The sequence below is a fragment of the Lissotriton helveticus genome, chromosome 7, assembly GCF_964261635.1.
Source record: "Lissotriton helveticus chromosome 7, aLisHel1.1, whole genome shotgun sequence".
Taxonomy (NCBI): domain Eukaryota; kingdom Metazoa; phylum Chordata; class Amphibia; order Caudata; family Salamandridae; genus Lissotriton; species Lissotriton helveticus.
In genome coordinates this window covers 1,184,838,322-1,184,856,272 of record NC_136068.1, presented here as the reverse complement: position 1 = coordinate 1,184,856,272, position 17,951 = coordinate 1,184,838,322, and the positions used below count along the sequence as shown (strand labels likewise).

General features: G+C 46.8%; 1 protein-coding gene across 5 annotated transcripts in view; it reads right to left on the bottom strand.

Moving 5' to 3' along the window:
- BPTF (bromodomain PHD finger transcription factor) overlaps positions 1–17,951 on the bottom strand; it is a 1,855,127-nt gene that overhangs the window by 395,192 nt on the left and 1,441,984 nt on the right. For all 5 annotated transcript variants that reach the window (XR_013598794.1, XM_078654332.1, XM_078654328.1 and 2 more), the window contains exons 23-24: positions 17,608–17,830; positions 7,250–8,247 (exon numbers count right to left, since the gene is read on the bottom strand). Coding sequence is in view for 4 of the 5 variants with exons in the window: in XM_078654332.1 (XP_078510458.1) it covers positions 7,250–8,247; positions 17,608–17,830 (1,221 nt within the window). In the remaining variant the exon portion in view is untranslated. The remainder of the gene's footprint in view (positions 1–7,249; positions 8,248–17,607; positions 17,831–17,951) is intronic.

Here is a 17,951-nt window from a genome sequence, read left to right as displayed (position 1 = left end):
AGGTGTTAGGGCTGGGGTAGGGGCAGTCGTACTCACACGTTGACTTGATGGCATGGAGTCATCGGAGTCGTCTGCCTCAGATACGATCTGGAGCTCATCGGAATCTTCCTCTGGACCTTCGTCAAAGATATCCACCGGTTCCGGAGCTGATCTCTGCATGTTGCGTCGACGGGCCCTCTGATCTCGTATGGTCTTCTTGGATCAAAAGGACGCACAAGCTGTGCAGCTCGACTCGTCGTGTTCAGGTGATAAACACAGGTTACACACCTCGTGATGGTCGCTGTGTGGAAATTTAGCTCCACACCCGCTGCATTTTTTGAATGGTGTCCTTTCCATGAAGTATAGGCCTCACCACGTGGGTAGGTCCAACGGCCCGCGTCGTACGACCGGAATCGAAGTGATGAGGTCGAGTCTATGTATATTGAAGTTAAAGTTTGTTTTCAGAAAGTTTTGCGCTTCGAAGTCTTTGAAAAGTAGATTTTCGAACCAGAGCGGAAAAGTTGCATCCAAACCCAGTGGCGGACAATCTAAGGATGGAGCTGATGCTCATGCGCACTATCGTCCAAGGGAGGAGTCACTTATCTCGTGACTACAAAGACTTCTTCCAAGACGACAACAACACGCAATCATCCGAGCACAACACCAGGTGGCGATCTAATGCTAAGTGTACAATCTGCAGCTCATATGCCTCGAACAGGGATTTCTGCTGTTTTGAATCAGTTTTCAAAGAAATCTTTACCTTTTCTCAATTTTTTACCTCAGAAGAGAAACAGGACTTAACTTTTTTTTATGGAAGAGTGACCAATATCGGAGTGAGATTTCTTCAGGGTCTTACTCTGTCTCTCAGGTGGATCTCCAGATCTATCTCTCTTCTTGGCGAGAGGGGAGGACGCCTGAGGACTTGCACTGCCTTCATCTCCAGATACCACATCATATTAAGCCTTCAACTTCTCCAGCCAAACCAAAAGTCTTCCTTCTCGGTCTTTCAAGGTCTTGGCAGAAAAGGTTCTACAGATCCTGCAGTCCTTGACCTTGTGAGCTGGGTAAAGGCAGTACATACATTCTTTATGTGGATCCTCAAAGTGCAATCTCTTCTTCCCACATGAAGAACAAGGCAAGAACAAGCTTTTCTTTGAAGAATCAGACACAATTTCTCACAAAGAAGTTAAAGTTAAGGAAAAAACTGAGCAGAGCTCAGGGAGACTCCCTGTCACACAAGGTGCAGTAGAAAATCTGAGAGTTTGCCTCTCTGTGGAAGGTTCTAAAAGGGTGCTGCAACCTGATTGGCTGTGTTTCAAGTTTGGTTCTTTTTGCAAAAGGACTAAGATAGGCTAATGTAGTGACTTTGCTGCCCGTAGTAGCCTATTGTGGAATGTTATTATGACTATAATGTATATGTTTTATTGTACCGTGAGACTCCCACCTCGTCGGCGGGGATGATTCTAAGCATGTGAATCTATGAAAGATACCAAAATACTGGATAAATTAGGTTAACTCCTGCGTAGCATCAGGCTTTATGAGCTTGGAACACCAATGGTGTTTGAGAAAATTTATTCAAACACTGACCCTATTTTAAAAAAAAAAAATTCTCAGGAGGAGAACACCACCCTCTTTCTAACTCCCACAGAAGAAGTTAGACTCACCGACTTCTCTTGTTCGCTGCAATTCAGGGCAAATATTTCACACCACCACTCGAAAGATTTCCAGCCGCCACTGACTCATTTGCTGCATTACCCTCCATCTCAATGAGTTGGAACCAGAAGCTCAGAATCCTGTGGGCTACCCTCAGTCCCGTGTGTTCTGACGTCAAATGTCTGTAACACACTGCCCTGAAACTTCAAAGCTCTGCCCACTGAGCTGTCTTGATGGTGTTCAGTGTTGGCATTGAAGGCCTTTGGCACACTGCCCTCAAATGACGTTATTTCAGCAGTGCAAAGCCGAATGCACCAGAGAAGAAGCCTCCTGCCCCAGTTGTGTGCTTTTGTTCTTCACACAGGAGCGATTGTGTTGCCCCTCTTTGTCTGCTCCAAGAACTGCTATCCAGAAATATGGGGAAAACCCTGAGCCCAGGAGTTCCCGCTGTACTTAGATGGGAGGTAGGAGGTGGGGGAAGGGTGGGGGGAGGGGGGGGGGGGGCATCGCTAACAATGGCGAGATGGTGGATAACAACCGGTAGCAGATAAACACCCAGAGCCTTGTGTTGCGAAAAGGTTCCCGTGCTCACCTCGGCCTTAAAAGAAAGGCCCCAGCGTGTTTACCTGACAGGCCCTTAAAGGAAACAAAGCCAGGCGGGCCTTTCACGGGCATCGGGGTAGGTAGCCCTTCACAGCAGGCCTGCACGCTGGCAGCCGCACTTCAATGGGGGCTGTTGAGCTTCGAGAGTCGGGCCTGGTGTGCGTGTGTGTGCTGTGGGAAAAGGTGCCAGTGCAGGCTCTGTTGTATCGGAGGAAAGCACTTTACAAGTGCAGCCGCGGTGACATGAAAAAACAGATGACCCCTGTGCGCACGGCCGCGAAACCAAGACAAGACTAGTAGAGCCTTGATGCCCGCCTCCAAGCAGTGTCTGGCGCTTGCTGTGAGGGAGCACGCGGGCCTCAAGCTTCAAGCCTGCGATAATGTTGGGTCAGTGAGCCCGCGAGTGGTGCGTGCGCCCTGCAAAGACGCAAGATGAAAAGAAAAAAAAGCCAGCGAGTGGTGTGTGCGAGTGCGCACTGCAAAGAATTTAAGGAATGCAGCAGGCACAGTGTGGGGCCGCTGCAAGCTCCTGAGCTACCTAGGCCAGGGGAGCGCGAAGGCAGGACATGCACCCGCCTTTGGCAAATTGCGTGCTGTCTTTCTTAGAAAGACGCACGCAAAGGCCGATAGCGTGTGAGCAAAAAAAAAAGCACAAGAACGAGCATGTGGTCCGAGTTGAAAGTCCTTACTAAAAGCCTCACTGGGCAGCGCATGCGCGCTGGCTCAGGCGAGATCTAAATAGAACACTTGGGATTATTAAAGTATGCCCTGTAAACCAAATAAGGGTCGTACAGATTTTTTTCATGGTATGCCCTTATATTGCCATCGGATGGTGAACTTCGCTGCATCCCTACCATCTGCAACAGCCTTGGAGAGCACGTCCTGGACCTCCTCCGGGACCGCTGGCAGTACCTGTGCAGCCACATCCCACAGCAAGTGAGAATAGCAGTGAGAATAGCAGAAAAGGCATGTGGTGCTTCCAGACCGCAAAGCCAGCCTGGTGACAGAAAAGACCTTCTTTCAAAGATTGTCAAGCCTCTTTGATTCCCTGTCTGGGGGTGCGGTAAGGAATGCACCAGAATTTAAGTGGGGTGTGGAGGCTTGGACCACCAGGCTCTCTGAGGTAGGGTGTTGGGTGAGGAACTGTGGGTCTCCTGGGGCGGTGTTGGAGGCCAATCGTTTTATTCACAGGTCCCAAGCAGTCAGAAAGTGCCTCACTGAAAGGGAAAAGTGGTTCTGATGGGGACACTCCTGACTGAAGCACTTCTGTCAAGACATTGGTCTAGACAGCCACTGAGGGCAAACTAAGGTTCAGGACCTCAGCTGCCCTCTACACCACCATTGCTAAAGAAGCTCCCACCTCTGTAGCAATGGTAGGGGGAGAAAGCATGCCAGTATCTGAAGAAGTATCCGGTCTACTGGCTCCACCCATATTCTCAGCCCCGTCCATTTGTTGTTCATTAGGCTGGTAATTCTTTAGGGTCCAGCTACCGCTCCCAATCCTCCCCGAGTCCTAGTCTGTAAGAATAGGGATTCAGGCTCAGGTTGGTGTCGGATGACGCCCCTATGGCTCCATGCTGGAGTAGGGAATGAGGATGGAGTTTGGGATACGAATGGTGATGGTGCCCGGAGCATGGGGCCAACCAGTATCCATCTGTGGGTCTTAGGGGCCCACCTGGTGCCGACCTGGATCCTGTAGGGGCCCCTCACAAACCCAATGGGCCTAAAGGCATACTGGAAGGAACAGGCCACCTAAAGATAAGGTCCATGGCCTCATACAATTCTCCCAATTGGGCAGGGAACGCTATGACCTCTGGAAACTCAGGAAGCCGAGGCGTTGACACAGACACTGGCTCAACCGCTGAGCCAAGCCTTGAGTGGAGACCCTCCCTCAGCTCGTCGATTGACGGACAAGTGCAGTCACAGAACACTTCAACAACTTCTTTTTGAGGGACTGGGACTTACCTGAATGCCTCAATGACTTTGGCTCCACGACCACTCCTGGGGCGTTTCTCTCGACCGGGTCAATGAATGTTGCGGTGTTTCATGTTGAGCCGGCATTAGCTTGAGGGATCGCTCTATCAAGGTCTTTGGGTGTCTTCCATGGCAGTCTGCGCAGGCCTTCGGGACGTGGTCCTGCTCTAGACACCAAAGGCAATCAAGGTGCAGGTCCATAACCGACATCTGGCTTGAAGCCAGCTTTCTCGGATTACATTCCTACCACACCTAAAGGTCAATCTCAAAAATGACTGACAAAACATTGAAAAAACCTAGTCAAAAAGTGACTAAGGAGTAGCTCTTCCCAGATATGCGCTGGCTGGGGCGGAAAGAAAAGAACAGACATCAGCGCGCCTAGGTGGCGCCTATATAGGCATCGTGAATGTCACTTCCAGTGCGGACGACGCCACACGGAGCCGTATGATGCCACATACCAGCAGGCAGGGGTACTGCTCACGAAAAATTTCCGGATCCAGTCTGGCAAGTGGAGAATATCCTAAAGAAAGGAATCTGCAGCCAGAAGTCTCTATCAGATACAATGGCAAAGTCAAACCTCCCTCTGCAATATGTGCAAGTCGCCCCTATGAGAGGCCTACCAAGCCCTAAGGTAGGGTGAAGCATATTCCACAGTTAGAACACATATTTCAGGTGTTCCTGCAGTAAAACACAAAAGTGTAATTTTACTGTGGAAAAAATTGGTCGCCCCATTGGTGATTACAGGGTTACATCCTGCCCTTCAGCTGTACTAATTACTGAACGCTGCGACCAAGTTGATACTGGAAAGAATTAAACAACTTGTTACATTAAGCCAGACTTGATTCTCAATTCGAAATTAAATTAACGTGTTGCAGTCTGCAACTTTTACAAAGTTGACACTTCGTTGCCTTTAGTCTCCTGTGCCCTTAACAGCTGCATAAGAAGTCTGTCCTGAGACCGCTTTTTGCCTTCCTGGAGAGACGTGGTAATGACTCCCAGGAAAGGGGACAATATAAGCCTGCACTGGGGAGAGGTGTCACATTCCTCCTACACAAAGCCACACAGGTGTTGGTCCAAAAGGCAATCTTTAAAGGAGAAGCCGCCCTCAAAGGGCAAATGGGTAACATTTGGGCTAGGGGCTTCTCCATTGTTTATGTAGACAGGCTGGCACTAGGGAGAGGGAAGAAAAAAACAGTTGTCAAACTGTTTTTTTCAGGGGAGTATAGCCCACACATTTGGGTTTGGCTAGCCAGATCAGGAGTCCGAGAGAGGGGTACTGCTAACTTGAAGATGGGCAGAATGGAGAACTTTGGGATAGCCTGATGCCATACTTCACAGGACTTGGTCATCAGAAAGGAGGGAACCTGATAGCCCATTGGTTATCACCTGCATCCTACAGTGAGGGCATTTTCTGAGCATAAATGGTCACCCGAGCTTGACTGGACTGGAAGAAGGAACAAAGAAGGCCTGCCCTGCTGCACTATAGGTCCAGCAAAGAGATGCTGCACTGGAGTGGTCTGCACCCGCTGAACCTAGTGGCTAGCAAATGGGAAAAGACTGTGCCTGCAGTGTCCTGCCTGTAGAGAAGTCATCTTCAGAGCCGCGCTGAATTAAGAGACTCCAAGGGTCATTTCACTGGCCTTCAAGATTTGAAGACGCATGATGGGGCTAGTTGGTAGCTGAGAATCTTTACCCCACCGCCAAAAACCGCTGGACAGCACCAGAGAAAAGGACCCGACGCTCAAAGTTGAACCTGAGTTTGCTGGACTCAGCAGAGGAGAACAGCTTCGTTCCCCATAAGACGAGTTATCGCCCACAGAAGGATATGGCTGTGACGTAATACCGGGCAACTGGTAGCTAAGTAGCGACTCGACTTCTACAAGGAACCAAAAAGACTTCGAGGGACAGGACCGCTAACACCCTCTGTGGACCAAGGAGTAGCCGAGGGAAGATCCCACTCGACCGCATCGCATCTTTAGCATCCTCGAGTATCTTCAGCATCAATTATCCCTTGCATCAGGACCGGTTCCATAGGGACCTATAGCAAAGGGATAAAAATGCCAGGAACTGACTGAAGACTGCTTTTACCTTTGAGGTAACGCTTTCTGTAGACCATGCTGGTCCCCTGACTGGCTCCCTGCCGGAGTTGGTCGCCTAAAGTAACCACATTGACACTTGCCCAAGTTTTTCTTTTAAAAAGTGTCTAATTGTGAAATTCATTGAATTTGCAATTGCTTGTTTGCGGTTAAGTAAAAAAGTGCATATTTATTGTACGTAGTAAATTCTGTATCTCCAGAACTCTCCAGCAGAACTTTCTCATTGTGGTATCTAAAAATACAATATATTTTTATAAATGGATGTCTCATTTCTTGAGCGTCAAATGTATTTCTTCTTCAATTGTTTTGGTGCTGATAAATGTATTACACGTGTTCCTTTGTGTAAGCCTGAGCCACAACTACCCAGGGTTGAGCTAAAGGTTTTGATGGACAAAACAGACTGGACCTTAAGAGGGTGGTAAGTGTATTACATGTTGAGGTTGCCCAATCACACCATATAATACAGTTAATTTCCTCACAATAGGTTACACATGCTAATGAATAAGATGAATATCTTTAACTTGGGAATGTTCAATGTAACACAAATTCTAAGCACTGTAACTTGCAACAATTCTAAAACATATGAATCTAGGAAAGGTCTAATTTAGGAAAATGAATTTATACCTGCCTAAGTTTACACTTATGAACGAGTAAAAATTGGATTCCAGCTCTCGCTGGTAATAAGTAGCATGATACTCAAGAGCCATAAATAGCTGCATTATACAAATCCAAAATCTCACCTCTTTCAACGCCAGTTTACAAGGCAAACAACTTCTATCTGAGGACACGTGGAATTAAAAATGTACATTGTTACCTTACGAAAGAGGTTCAACAGACCACTGCTAGGCACTTCACTTCAGTCGTTAGTACAATCAAGAAATAATTTAATATGGCATATTTATATGAAAGCTATATTCACTATTTTGTACCTTAAAAAGCCTTACCTGTTTCTGTATAATTTCACTCTGGGTAGAGGCCTGCAGGGTGTGCTCTCGTCTAACTTCAAGTTGCTGGTTCTTCTTCTTCTGCTGCTGCTGCTCTCTAAGCTGCTGAATCCTTTGCAGTTGCTCTTGTACACTAGCAGCTTGCACAGTTACCACATTCTGAATCTGCTGGGTCTGACCTGGACTGGTTTGCTGAATCTGTACAGGGAGCTGAAGCTTAATCTGTTGTGGTGTAGGACCCTGCTGAGCTTGTATCTGAGCCATAACGTGAGGTGGAATTTGAGAGAGAAGTTGCATTTGCTGCTGAATTTGAGGTACACTTAAAACCTGTGTCTGAGACTGCTGGATTTGTAGTTGAGGGTGAGAGGGGGATTGTACAGTCACATGGTTCACAGTCTGTGTTGTTGAAATAGTCTGTATTTGGTTTTGAAGGAGAGTATGAGGTTGAAACTGGGTTGGCAACTGTATCTGACTTTGATTTTGCAGTGAGGGTTGGTTATTAAGTGATACTTGCTGGTGATGCTGAGTTTGCACTTGTCCTTGAGATTGTTGGAGGGTGAGGGGATGAGATTGAATTTGTGGTAGTATACAAGTTTGTGCTTGGTTCTGAAGAGGAGACTGGCAATGAACCAGGTTTGAAGACTGGACAGTCACTTGAGGTTTAGCCGCTTGTAACATGGTTTGCTGTGCTTCTGATGGGAAAGGGGAATGACTTGTTGAATAAGTCTGAGCTTCAGTTTGCGTTGGGATTTCAGGTAGAGAATGAGCTTTTGTCTGCACAACTGGAGTCTGGCCTTGTGGCTGAGCTGTTTCTGTCAGTATCTGAGCCTGCAAAGGAGTAGTCCGTGGCTGAAGCACTGGTAATGGCTGAGGCTGAGATGAATTGGTTGGTTGGCTCTGACCCTGGGAGACCGATTGAGCCACTGTTGTTGGCAGCGGTGCGTGAATGGGTTGTGCATGGGTTTGTTCACCTTGAGATGTAGTTTTCTGCTCTGCAGCTGCAGAAAATAAAAGGAAGGTTAATTAGAATCAAGTGCTCAAAGTCACAAAACCTGAACACCTGAATGTAATAATAATGAGCTTCCCACACATTTCGTTTACATTTTGCTTCCTCTACAGTGTTCAATTTGGTTGTCTAGCAGACGACCCATAACACATCTTTGCACAAGACTTTTAAGATAATCCAGGAAATAGCAATTTTAGCCCTATAGGAATATCCGCCCTTTATAATAAGAAAACAAGTTACTTACCTGTAACTTTGGTTCTCCAGGATTGGAAACTTTCATAGATTCACATGCTTGAATCATTTCCCGTCGTCGAGATGGTATATATAAAAACAGCAATGCAAAGCCATTACAACCAGAAACCAGGCCTAGGCCCATTCCAGTTCTGGAATATATTCACCTCTTTTTGTAAAAGAGATCAAATAAAATCAACAACCAATCAGATTAGCCTCACCCTCTGGAACTATCCAGAGACAACCTGAGACCTTCAGATTTTCATAGCCATACTGCCACATGGTAACCATAGGGATGCAGAAGGTCGAGCTTTCCCTGGGGAGGAGGGTGGGTCACATGTGAATCTATGAAACTTTCCAATACTGGAGAACTGAAGTTACAGGTAAGTAACTTGTTTTCTTACTCCAGTATTGGAACTTTCATAGATTCACATGTTTAAATAAGAGTAGCTAGCAGTCATGAGCACATTTTTTGCGATTTGTTATCCTGGACAATCATTAACAATGTACCAATAAGAGTAGAGAAAGGAAAAAGAAAAAACTCATTTTGTTAAATTGGATTTCTCTCCTTTTTTTAAAAACTTGAACATTATAACAAATCTAACACACCAAAATTAGAGAAGTAGTAGGGAAACACATATATCCTCAAAGTTCATTGCAAATAACATACCCAAGCATAAATACATAAATAAACAAAATCAATAAACTATCAAAGAATGTGCGAGGAACTTATGAAGGAAAAGGAAGGAGGGAAGAGAGGGAAATCTTACCGCTTACTGAAACAGGTTCCTCAGGACTCCTTGGCCCACTGCAGAGTCACTGCGTGTCGAAGAATAAAAGCAGTAATGTCTGGTGAATGCATGGATACTCTTCCAGGTCGCTGCAACCCCTGTTTGGAAAGGGGAAAACCTTTACGAGGAGCGCTGTAAGCCACAAAGAGCTGAGGTGACTCCCTGAAATCTTTAGTTCTTTGGAGAAAGAACCTCAGGCAACGCTGAATGTCAAGTGAGTGAAGCGATCAATCAGCCGGAGTCTTAGGTTGAGGGAAAAAAGACTTAAGGACCGCAGGTTCATTTAAGTAAAAGTCCGACGGCACGTTTGGGATGAACTTCGGGTTGGTACGAAGTACTACCGTCTCATTCTTAAACTGAAGATTAGGCTCCCGGATAGTGAGAGCCTGCAATTCACTAACCCTTCTAGCTGATGTCAAAGCAAGAAGATGGGCCACTTTCCATGACAGGAATTTTAGGTCCGCTTTATGCATAGGTTCAAAGGGATGTTTCATGAGCTGAGTCAGGACCACAATAGGGTCCCCAGTGGTGGAGAAGGCTTCACCGGAGGGAAGCTCGAAAAAGCCCTTTCATAAATTGCCTAATAATCCTTGCTGACCAGAGTGAAGGGCCTGAAGATGTCCTTCTGAAGCGAGAGATGGCCATGAGATTAACTTTAATAGATGAGTGAGCCAGGTCAGCCTTTGCAAAGGAAAGGAGGTAACGTAGGATTTCATGTGCCGAAGAAGAGAAAGGGTGAACTTCCGATTCTCTGAACCAGTGACAAAACGTCTTCCACTTTACCCGGTAGTTTTTGTTTGTACTTTGAGCATGAGCCTGAGAAAGGATGTCTCTACATTCCGTGGAGAGGTTTAAGTCAAGAAACTCTCTGTGCTTTGAAGCCACGCTGATAATTGCAGGGTTCGGGGATCCGGATGCTGTACTTGGCCCTGGTAATTGTCAGTAATGCTGAAATAGGTTTCAAGGGAACCGGTTGCTCCAAGGATAGGAGAAGAAGCTCCATTTACCAGTACTGGCAAGGCCAGGACGGCGCGATTAGGATAATTTTGCAGGGTTCAGTTTTTAACTTCCTGAGAAGTCTCGGGATCAGAGGAATGGGGAAAAGCGTAAACAAAGGCACCTGACCATCCCTTCGAAAACGCATTCCCCAAGGATCCCGGATGGTTATGTCAGCTGGCGAAGAACCGGCATTTCTTCTTCTCTGGTGTAGCGAAGCAATCTATGGACGGTCTACCCCATAGACGGAAAATGCCCTCCAGTGTCTTCTGGTCCAGCTCCCACTCGTGGCTGACTGACTTTAGCCTGCTTAATGTGTCTGCTGTCTCGCTGAGATTCCCTGGGAGATGCTCTGCCTTCAGTGAGACCCCATGTAAGATCACCCATTCCCAGACAACTTGAGCTTCCCCAGACTGCAGGCTAGATCTTGTGTCGCCTTGCTTGTTGATATAATGCATCGCCTTAGTATTTTCTGTTCTTATTAGAACCGACAAATTCTTTATTCTCTGAAGAAAAGCTTGTAAGGCCAAGTGAATCGCTCTGCGGTCCAGCGGATTGATGTGCAAAAGACGACGATGATGCAGTCATCAACCACTTATTTGGAGGTCCTGCAAGACCGCTACCCAGCCCCCCAGAGATGCATCCATTGTAATTATCTGAGGAGCTGGGGTGACCATGAAGGAGAGACCCCGTTCTTGTGAATCCACCATGAAGCGGCTTCTTTCATTAGCACAGTAATCTTGATCATGTCCTCAAAAGACCCTTTCACTTGACGCCACTGTAGGTCCAGTTGCTCCTGAAGAGGACGCATACGTAGCCAGCAGTGAGGAATTAGAGGAATGCAGGACGAAATGGAACCCAGAAGGGACTAGTAGAGGCGAACTGAAAGTGACCTTTTTAGAAGTAGATGGGCCATCATCATCAGTTTGGCTGGTCTTTCCCGTGAAGGAAGTGCCTTGTTTAGGGACGTGTCCAATATGGCTCCCAGGAATTTAGCATTTTTGAATGGACACAAATTTGACTTTTCTCTGTTGAGGGTAAGACTCAGACTCTTACAGTGTTGTACAAGCAGCCACCGAATTCTCGGTTGCCACCTTGGTAGGAGCCTTTAGCAACCAGTTGTCCAGCTAGGGGAAACCCTGGTTCTGCGGTTTTCTTAAGAACGCCGCTACAGGAGCTACCATCTTTGTAAAGATCCTTGGTGCCGATCTGAGGCCGAAGGGGAGGGCCTTGAATTGAAAGTGGCTCTTGGCTACTGTAAGGCGACGGAACTTCCTGTGCGATGGATGGATCGCAACATGAAAATATGTGCCCTCCAAGTCCAAAGAGGCCACGAAATCTCCTGAATTTAAAAGTCAAAGTATGTCCTGCAAGGAGATCATTCAAAATAACTGATGAGATAGGTATTGAGCTCCCTCAGATTCTGAATTGGGTGCCACCTAGAAAGAACCGGGAGTAGAACCTTTCTCCTCTTTGGGAGAAAGGGACTGATTCTATCGCCCGTTTCTGCGGCATTTGTTGGACTTCTAGGCACAGGAGACGAAGATGCATTGTTAAGATGGAGCGAGGGGGTTTGGTTGGAGGAGGATGAACAAATTCCAACGTGTAGCCGAATTGGATTATATTGAGCACCCTACGATCAGATGTTATCCGTTGCCAATTTTGGCAGTATAGGGAGATCCTGCCCCCCACAGGTGTTTGATGATGGGGAGGAACAGTAGTCAGAGCCAGCAAGCCGCTATTGACGCCTAGAGGAATCGTTCCTCCAACGTCCTGCACTTCCTCTGGGTGCTGATTTCGAATATGTTGTGGAGTGACCCTGCCGCTGTTTGTATAGTGGAATGTAACACTGCGAGGCAGGTGTATAGGAGGAGTAGCGATATTGCTGGTAACCTCCTCTGTATGACAGGAGACCTCTATCCCTTGCTCCCCTGACAGGGACCTTGCAGTATTGAAGTGTCCAATACGACCTTGCTGTGTCTGTGTCTTTCTTAATGTCTTGGAGCGCATCATGTATGTGCTTACAAAAGAGTGCCTCTCTATCGAATGGAAGGTCATAAATTTTGTTCCGAACCTCCGATTTAAACGAGGTTGCTCGAAGCCATCCCTGGCGACGAAGGACAGCTGCCCTAGACAGGGAACGGAACGCAGTTGTAGCAATATCCATTGCTCAATCACTCACCTCAGAGAAGGCCCTCTCTCCTTCCTGGGAGAACTTTTTCGCTTCAGCCTTGCTGTCTTCAGGCAGCTGGTCTAGGTAGGGAGAGAGATCACCATATCTGGCGGTCGTTACCGCCCCAAAAAGGCTAAACCGTTAACCGCTTTGACGAGCAGGCTTGACATAGATGAAAACCTCTTGCCAGCATTGTCCAAGCATCTGCCTTCTTTATCCGGAGGCATTGTTAGAGGAGCTGCTGGATTTTTTTACCTTCTCTGCGCTGCCTGTGAGATAACTGAGTTCGGTTTTGGCTGACTCACAAGGCAAGCCGGGCTATCCTCCGGAGCTTTATATTTCTTCTCCAACCGAGGAAGCACCGGCACCACCGTGGCTGGGGTCTTCATGACTTTCTGCCCCATTTCCAATACATTATTGGCAATGGGAATTGTTCTTACAGACTTCTTAAAGGGTTCCTTAAAGTCATATAAGAAGCACTCGGACTGGACAGAAGGCATAGGCAGATCGAACGTTTTGGAAGCCCTTTCTAGTAGATTGTGGAAACCGCCTATGTCCCCAGGAGGAGAATCTACTGGAACCGGTAAAGGGGAAGCAGGAGTAGGAATAATATAATCATCCCATTCTCTATGTGGGTCCGGAAGATCTGCATCTCCCTGGTCGTCATCTGAGGTATCATCCTGGATAAGGGGAGCAGTTGGTGATGGCTCCTTTATCAATTGTAGTGGCGGCAGCAGAGGGGTGAAAGGCCCCGCAGGTGGACCAGCGGGACCTGAGACATGTTCCTGAGCTGAAGATGGTGTAGGAAATCTCCGGGTATAGTCGGAGAGCATGAACTGTAGGTATGAAATCAAGGAGGATGGCATACAGACCATCTCCTCCTGATAACTTCTATGGTAGTCCCAGGAAAGATCATAGTCCTGTTCTTCACCATATCCGTCTTCAGAGACTAGATCTTGGCACTTAACATGCAGTTCTGATGGGCTATGTGAGTAACCAAATGGACTTTCCTCATCCAAATCTTCTTCCTCTAGGAGGTGAGTAAGTAGCAAAGGTATCACTTTGCCAGGGGCAGTGAGCTCAGGAATTACATGACGCTTCCTGATCATTTCTCCAGAAATTCTCTCTCACATCGGCAATGTAGATGTTGCCATCGACGGGGCAGTCGAAGATACCGTTGTCATTACCGTTGCAGTCATCGCTGTAGTCGCCATCGACACCACAGCCGTCGTCGTCACCGCCGTCGACAATGGATGTTACGAGGGCATTGAAAGCAAGGAAACTCTCGGCGGCGATCCTGTCGTCAGAGCAGACTGTACCTTTTCACTGTGCGTCGACTATGACAATGACAGTTTCTTCATTGACGGTGTCGTCTACAGCTTCGTCGACAATGGGACGTTTTTAGATTGTTTTCCCTCAGAAGGAACAGAGGAGGGTTTTTTGAAGGCATTCCTTCCCTCAGGAGGAGAAGATGGAGATACAGAGCTCAATTTCCTCACTGCAGTCCCTCCTGTTTTAAGTCCTTTCCTCTCCTTTACACCTCGGTGGGGAGATTTGCTTGGACCCATGAGAGGTCTTTTTAGAGGCTTTCCCAGGACGGTCTTCTGAAGAAGAAGGATCAGATCTCACCCTTTTTCGTGATCTCCTTGAGGACGAAGCAGATGAGGCCTCATCGCTATCGTCACTGGAGACTAGCTCTCTCCTAGAGGGTGAGGCTAATCTGACTGGTTGTTGATTTTATTTGGTCTCTTTTACAAAAAGAGGTGGATATCTTACAAAACTGGAATGGGCCTAGGCCTGGTTTGTAATGGCTTTGCATTGCTATTTTTAGGTCTTGCGTTGCAGTGCGCAGCGCTGCTCGAGCAGCGAGAGATTTATTGGGGTCGAGGGATTTTAGGAGAAGGACTTTTGCTCCTGCTCATGCTTTGGATTGGTCAATGTCCATATTTCTTTAAAACCCTGCATTTCGATTGCTCTGTAGGCTTTTTGGTTACCACCCTGTGGCTTTTTTGTGCATGCCCCTGGGACACCGAGTCTACGGCTTCCTTCAGTTTTATGGCTTTTCTCTTATCTGATGGGGCACGTTAAGGGAAGGTGCAAGGAGCGTTCACCAAGACATCTGCTTTCCAGGCCGTCAGGCAGGCCGAGGGGGCTGGCTCAGAATTCCTGATTTGTGTCTTTACATCGTTAATCTGCTGTTAGAATCAGCCGTTTGATCTTGAGCAACTGCTCGCCTGTCCTTCAGGCATCTTTATCAAGTGAGCACGGTGTGCTCCCAGATTTGGTTTTAGAATGGCACCAGTTGGTTCCTTAGAAGACAAAACGATGGTGTCAAAACACGGTTGTCTCTGGAGTGTGAAACACATCAAAGGAAAACAAGGAGGGGGTCTGTCCTTCACTCGAGATATACTGAAGTGCCAGTACCATTGTCCCTGCAACTCTTGTCTTTTCCTTTCTTGCAAAGTGGTGTATGTGACAGCGCCTCTCTACTTTCTTCCAAGGCGCTGTATGTTGCAGCATTTCTCTCGTTCCTTCACTCTCCTTCACCCCTCCTCCTCTCACCTTCCTTTTGAAGTGCGGTATGTGGCTACATCTCCCTCTTTCTCCCCGTCTTTCTCTCCTCGCCCTTCGACTTTACTCCCTCCACCTTTCTGCCTCTTCTTATTTCAAAGCACTGTCTGTGCCAGCGTCTCTCTTCCTCTCTCCTTCCTTCCACCCCTCTCTCTCTCCTGCACTCGCCTTCCTTCTGAGGCGCTGTGTGTGTCAGCAGGTCCCTTTGTTGCACCCCCTCCCTCTCCATCCGTTCGAGGCGCTGTATGTGACTGCACATCTGCCATAAACTGGTTGCTCGGGCAAGCTGCTAATATTTTGGCCAGAGTCCTCTGTGCATCTTTATTTTAAGTTTCTAGCAGTTCCAGCGCCTTTGGTGAAGTTTTGAACTGACGATGGTGATTAAATGTTGTTGGTTGTTTCCTGCATGCAAGCTTGATGTGTCTGTTTAGGGTCCAGAAGCTGTCAGATCCCAGTAGGCAGGAGCCTCCCTCCGTTTCTGAGTTGTGTGCTCTTGGGCATGGTCCCGCAACTGGACACTTCAAAGGCCTTCATGGAATTCGTTGGTGTATTTAACGGGTGATTCTCTTGAGTCATACCCAGTGACGCCTTCAGCCCACCCAGGCTTCTTCGTAAACCGTACTTCTTGGCACGTTAGCATTATAAGAGATATGCTTCACCCCCCACGCCCCGAAGTTTTATATAGCTCGAACTGGACCTGAAGGTATCAGGGCGCTTTACATAAGCACCAGTTGTGTTTACCACCACTATCTGGAATTAACTAGAATGTTTCACAAGGTCAGTCGAGGTTAAACAAAACACTTATAAAAGAGTCGAGCTTGGTAGAAACCAATCCCATCCGGTCAACTGGCAGTTAGGTCAATGTTTTCACAAAGAGTGTTTTAAAGCGCTTATGGGCACGTTTGTGCAGTGGGGCGCTACATGTGGGTACGCGCAGGAGTCGTGTTTTCAACTATTACAACTTGCTACATGTTCATGCCTTGTGTATGATTACTTGAAGTGTGTGTGTGTGTTCCTCTGCTCACCAGGCAGCTACAGTGTAGTGGGAGCACAGATGTTGCACCTGTGGACGTGTGATCGTCTGCACTTCCTCTCTCCGGTAGCGGTGGGGGAGAGATGAGGTTTCAAGGCCGATTGTGAAAATCAAGCGTGTCCGCCCCTGTTTGGAATCTGCAGTAAAGTTCACTTTGCAATTTTTGCTCGGGCAGGCTGTTAATATTTCGGCCAGAGTCCTCTGTGCATCTTAATTTTAAGTTTCTAGCAGTTCCAGCGCCTTTGGTGATGTTTTGAACTGACAATGGCGAATAAATGTTGTTGGTCGTTTCCTGCATGCAAGCTTGATGTGTCTGTTTAGGGTCTAGAAGCTGTCAGATCCCAGCAGGCAGCCGCCTCCCTCTGTTTCTCATTTGTGTGCTCTTGAGCATGGTCCCACACCTGGACACTTCAAAGTTTTATATAGCGCAAACTTGATCCAAAGGTATCGGAGCGCTTTACATAAGCACCAGTTGCGTTGCCAACGGACACATTCATTTTTGTCAGGCATGGGGACATTAAGTGATTTGCCCAGAATCACAGGATGTTGAGCGTTCCAGCCAAGACTCAAACGCGGATCCCCAACTTGAGGTCGACCACCCTAACCATAAGGGCACATACTCTTTCCAGTCCTTATAATCAGAACTCCATTTGGAAATATAAAGGTGCGTTTATTGACTGTCCCACTCTTTCTTAAATAGGTGCTACTACTCTCCCTTTCTTAATGAAGTGCTGCTTCTCTTCTTAATGAAGTGCTGGTATTTTCCCTTTCTTAATGAAGTGCTGCTACTCTCCCTTTCTCAATGACATGCTGTACTCTCCCTTTCTTAATGAAGTACTGCTACTCTTCTTAAATAAGTGCTGCTACTCTCCCTTTCTTAATGAAGTGCTACTACTCTCCCTTTCTTAATGAAGTGCTGCTACTCTCCCTTTCTTAATGAAGTGCTGCTTCTCTTCTTAATGAAGTACTGATACCCTTCTTAATGAGGTGCTCCTACTCTGCCTTTTATTTTTGTTTTCATTATTAAAACATAAATACGAAAACAAAACTAAAAGCCATTGTCATTTACAATGCTAATAGCTCAAACTCGCCTAAATGTGAGACCTATTACATTGCAAATGCTTGTTATATATAGCCGGGACTCCCATCTCGAGGAGGGGGAATGATTGAAGCATGTGAATCTATGAAAGCTCCAATACTGGAGTAATCAACAATTTCCACTGGGAACTCAAGGAGGATATTAGTGGGTTAATGACTTAGTCATGACTGTCCTTGAAAACATTTTCTTTGAGTGGTTAAACTAGGACAAAGAAAGCATTACACAAGTTTAGGCAAGAACAGCAACAAAGGGCAGACCATGTAGCTACGATGACAAATCTCTACTGCAGCTTTATAAAGCTCATAGACTTCAATTCTATGACTCCAGGGGTGTACACATACAGTTGTCACATGAAAGTATAAACCTTAACACTAGTATGTCTTGCTTCACACAACAACTTAAAATATAAGAGCAAAGGTATAAGCACATTTCTTTATTTTGGAAAAACTACCACTTACCAGATGTTAAAGATGAGACTGTTGCGCTAGTTGTGTTGGCGGTGGATGGTGTGGCAGGTATAGGGGTAAAAAGGAACCTCTGAACTGTACCATTTGGCATCGCTGCTTGCATTAACTGCTGTCCTGGGCCAGGAATTACAGTAACACCTTGGGGAATCAACTGTAGCTGGCCTGTAGTTTGACCTTGTCCCTGAATTACTACAGTCAGACCCTGACTTCCACCCTAAAAAAAAACAAAAAAAACACACAAAAAACACAATTGTTTAAGTATTTTTCCCACTCTCAACCTTTATTGCACAGCAAAATGTCTGGCAACATACTTTAAGTATTTAAACAGTTATATC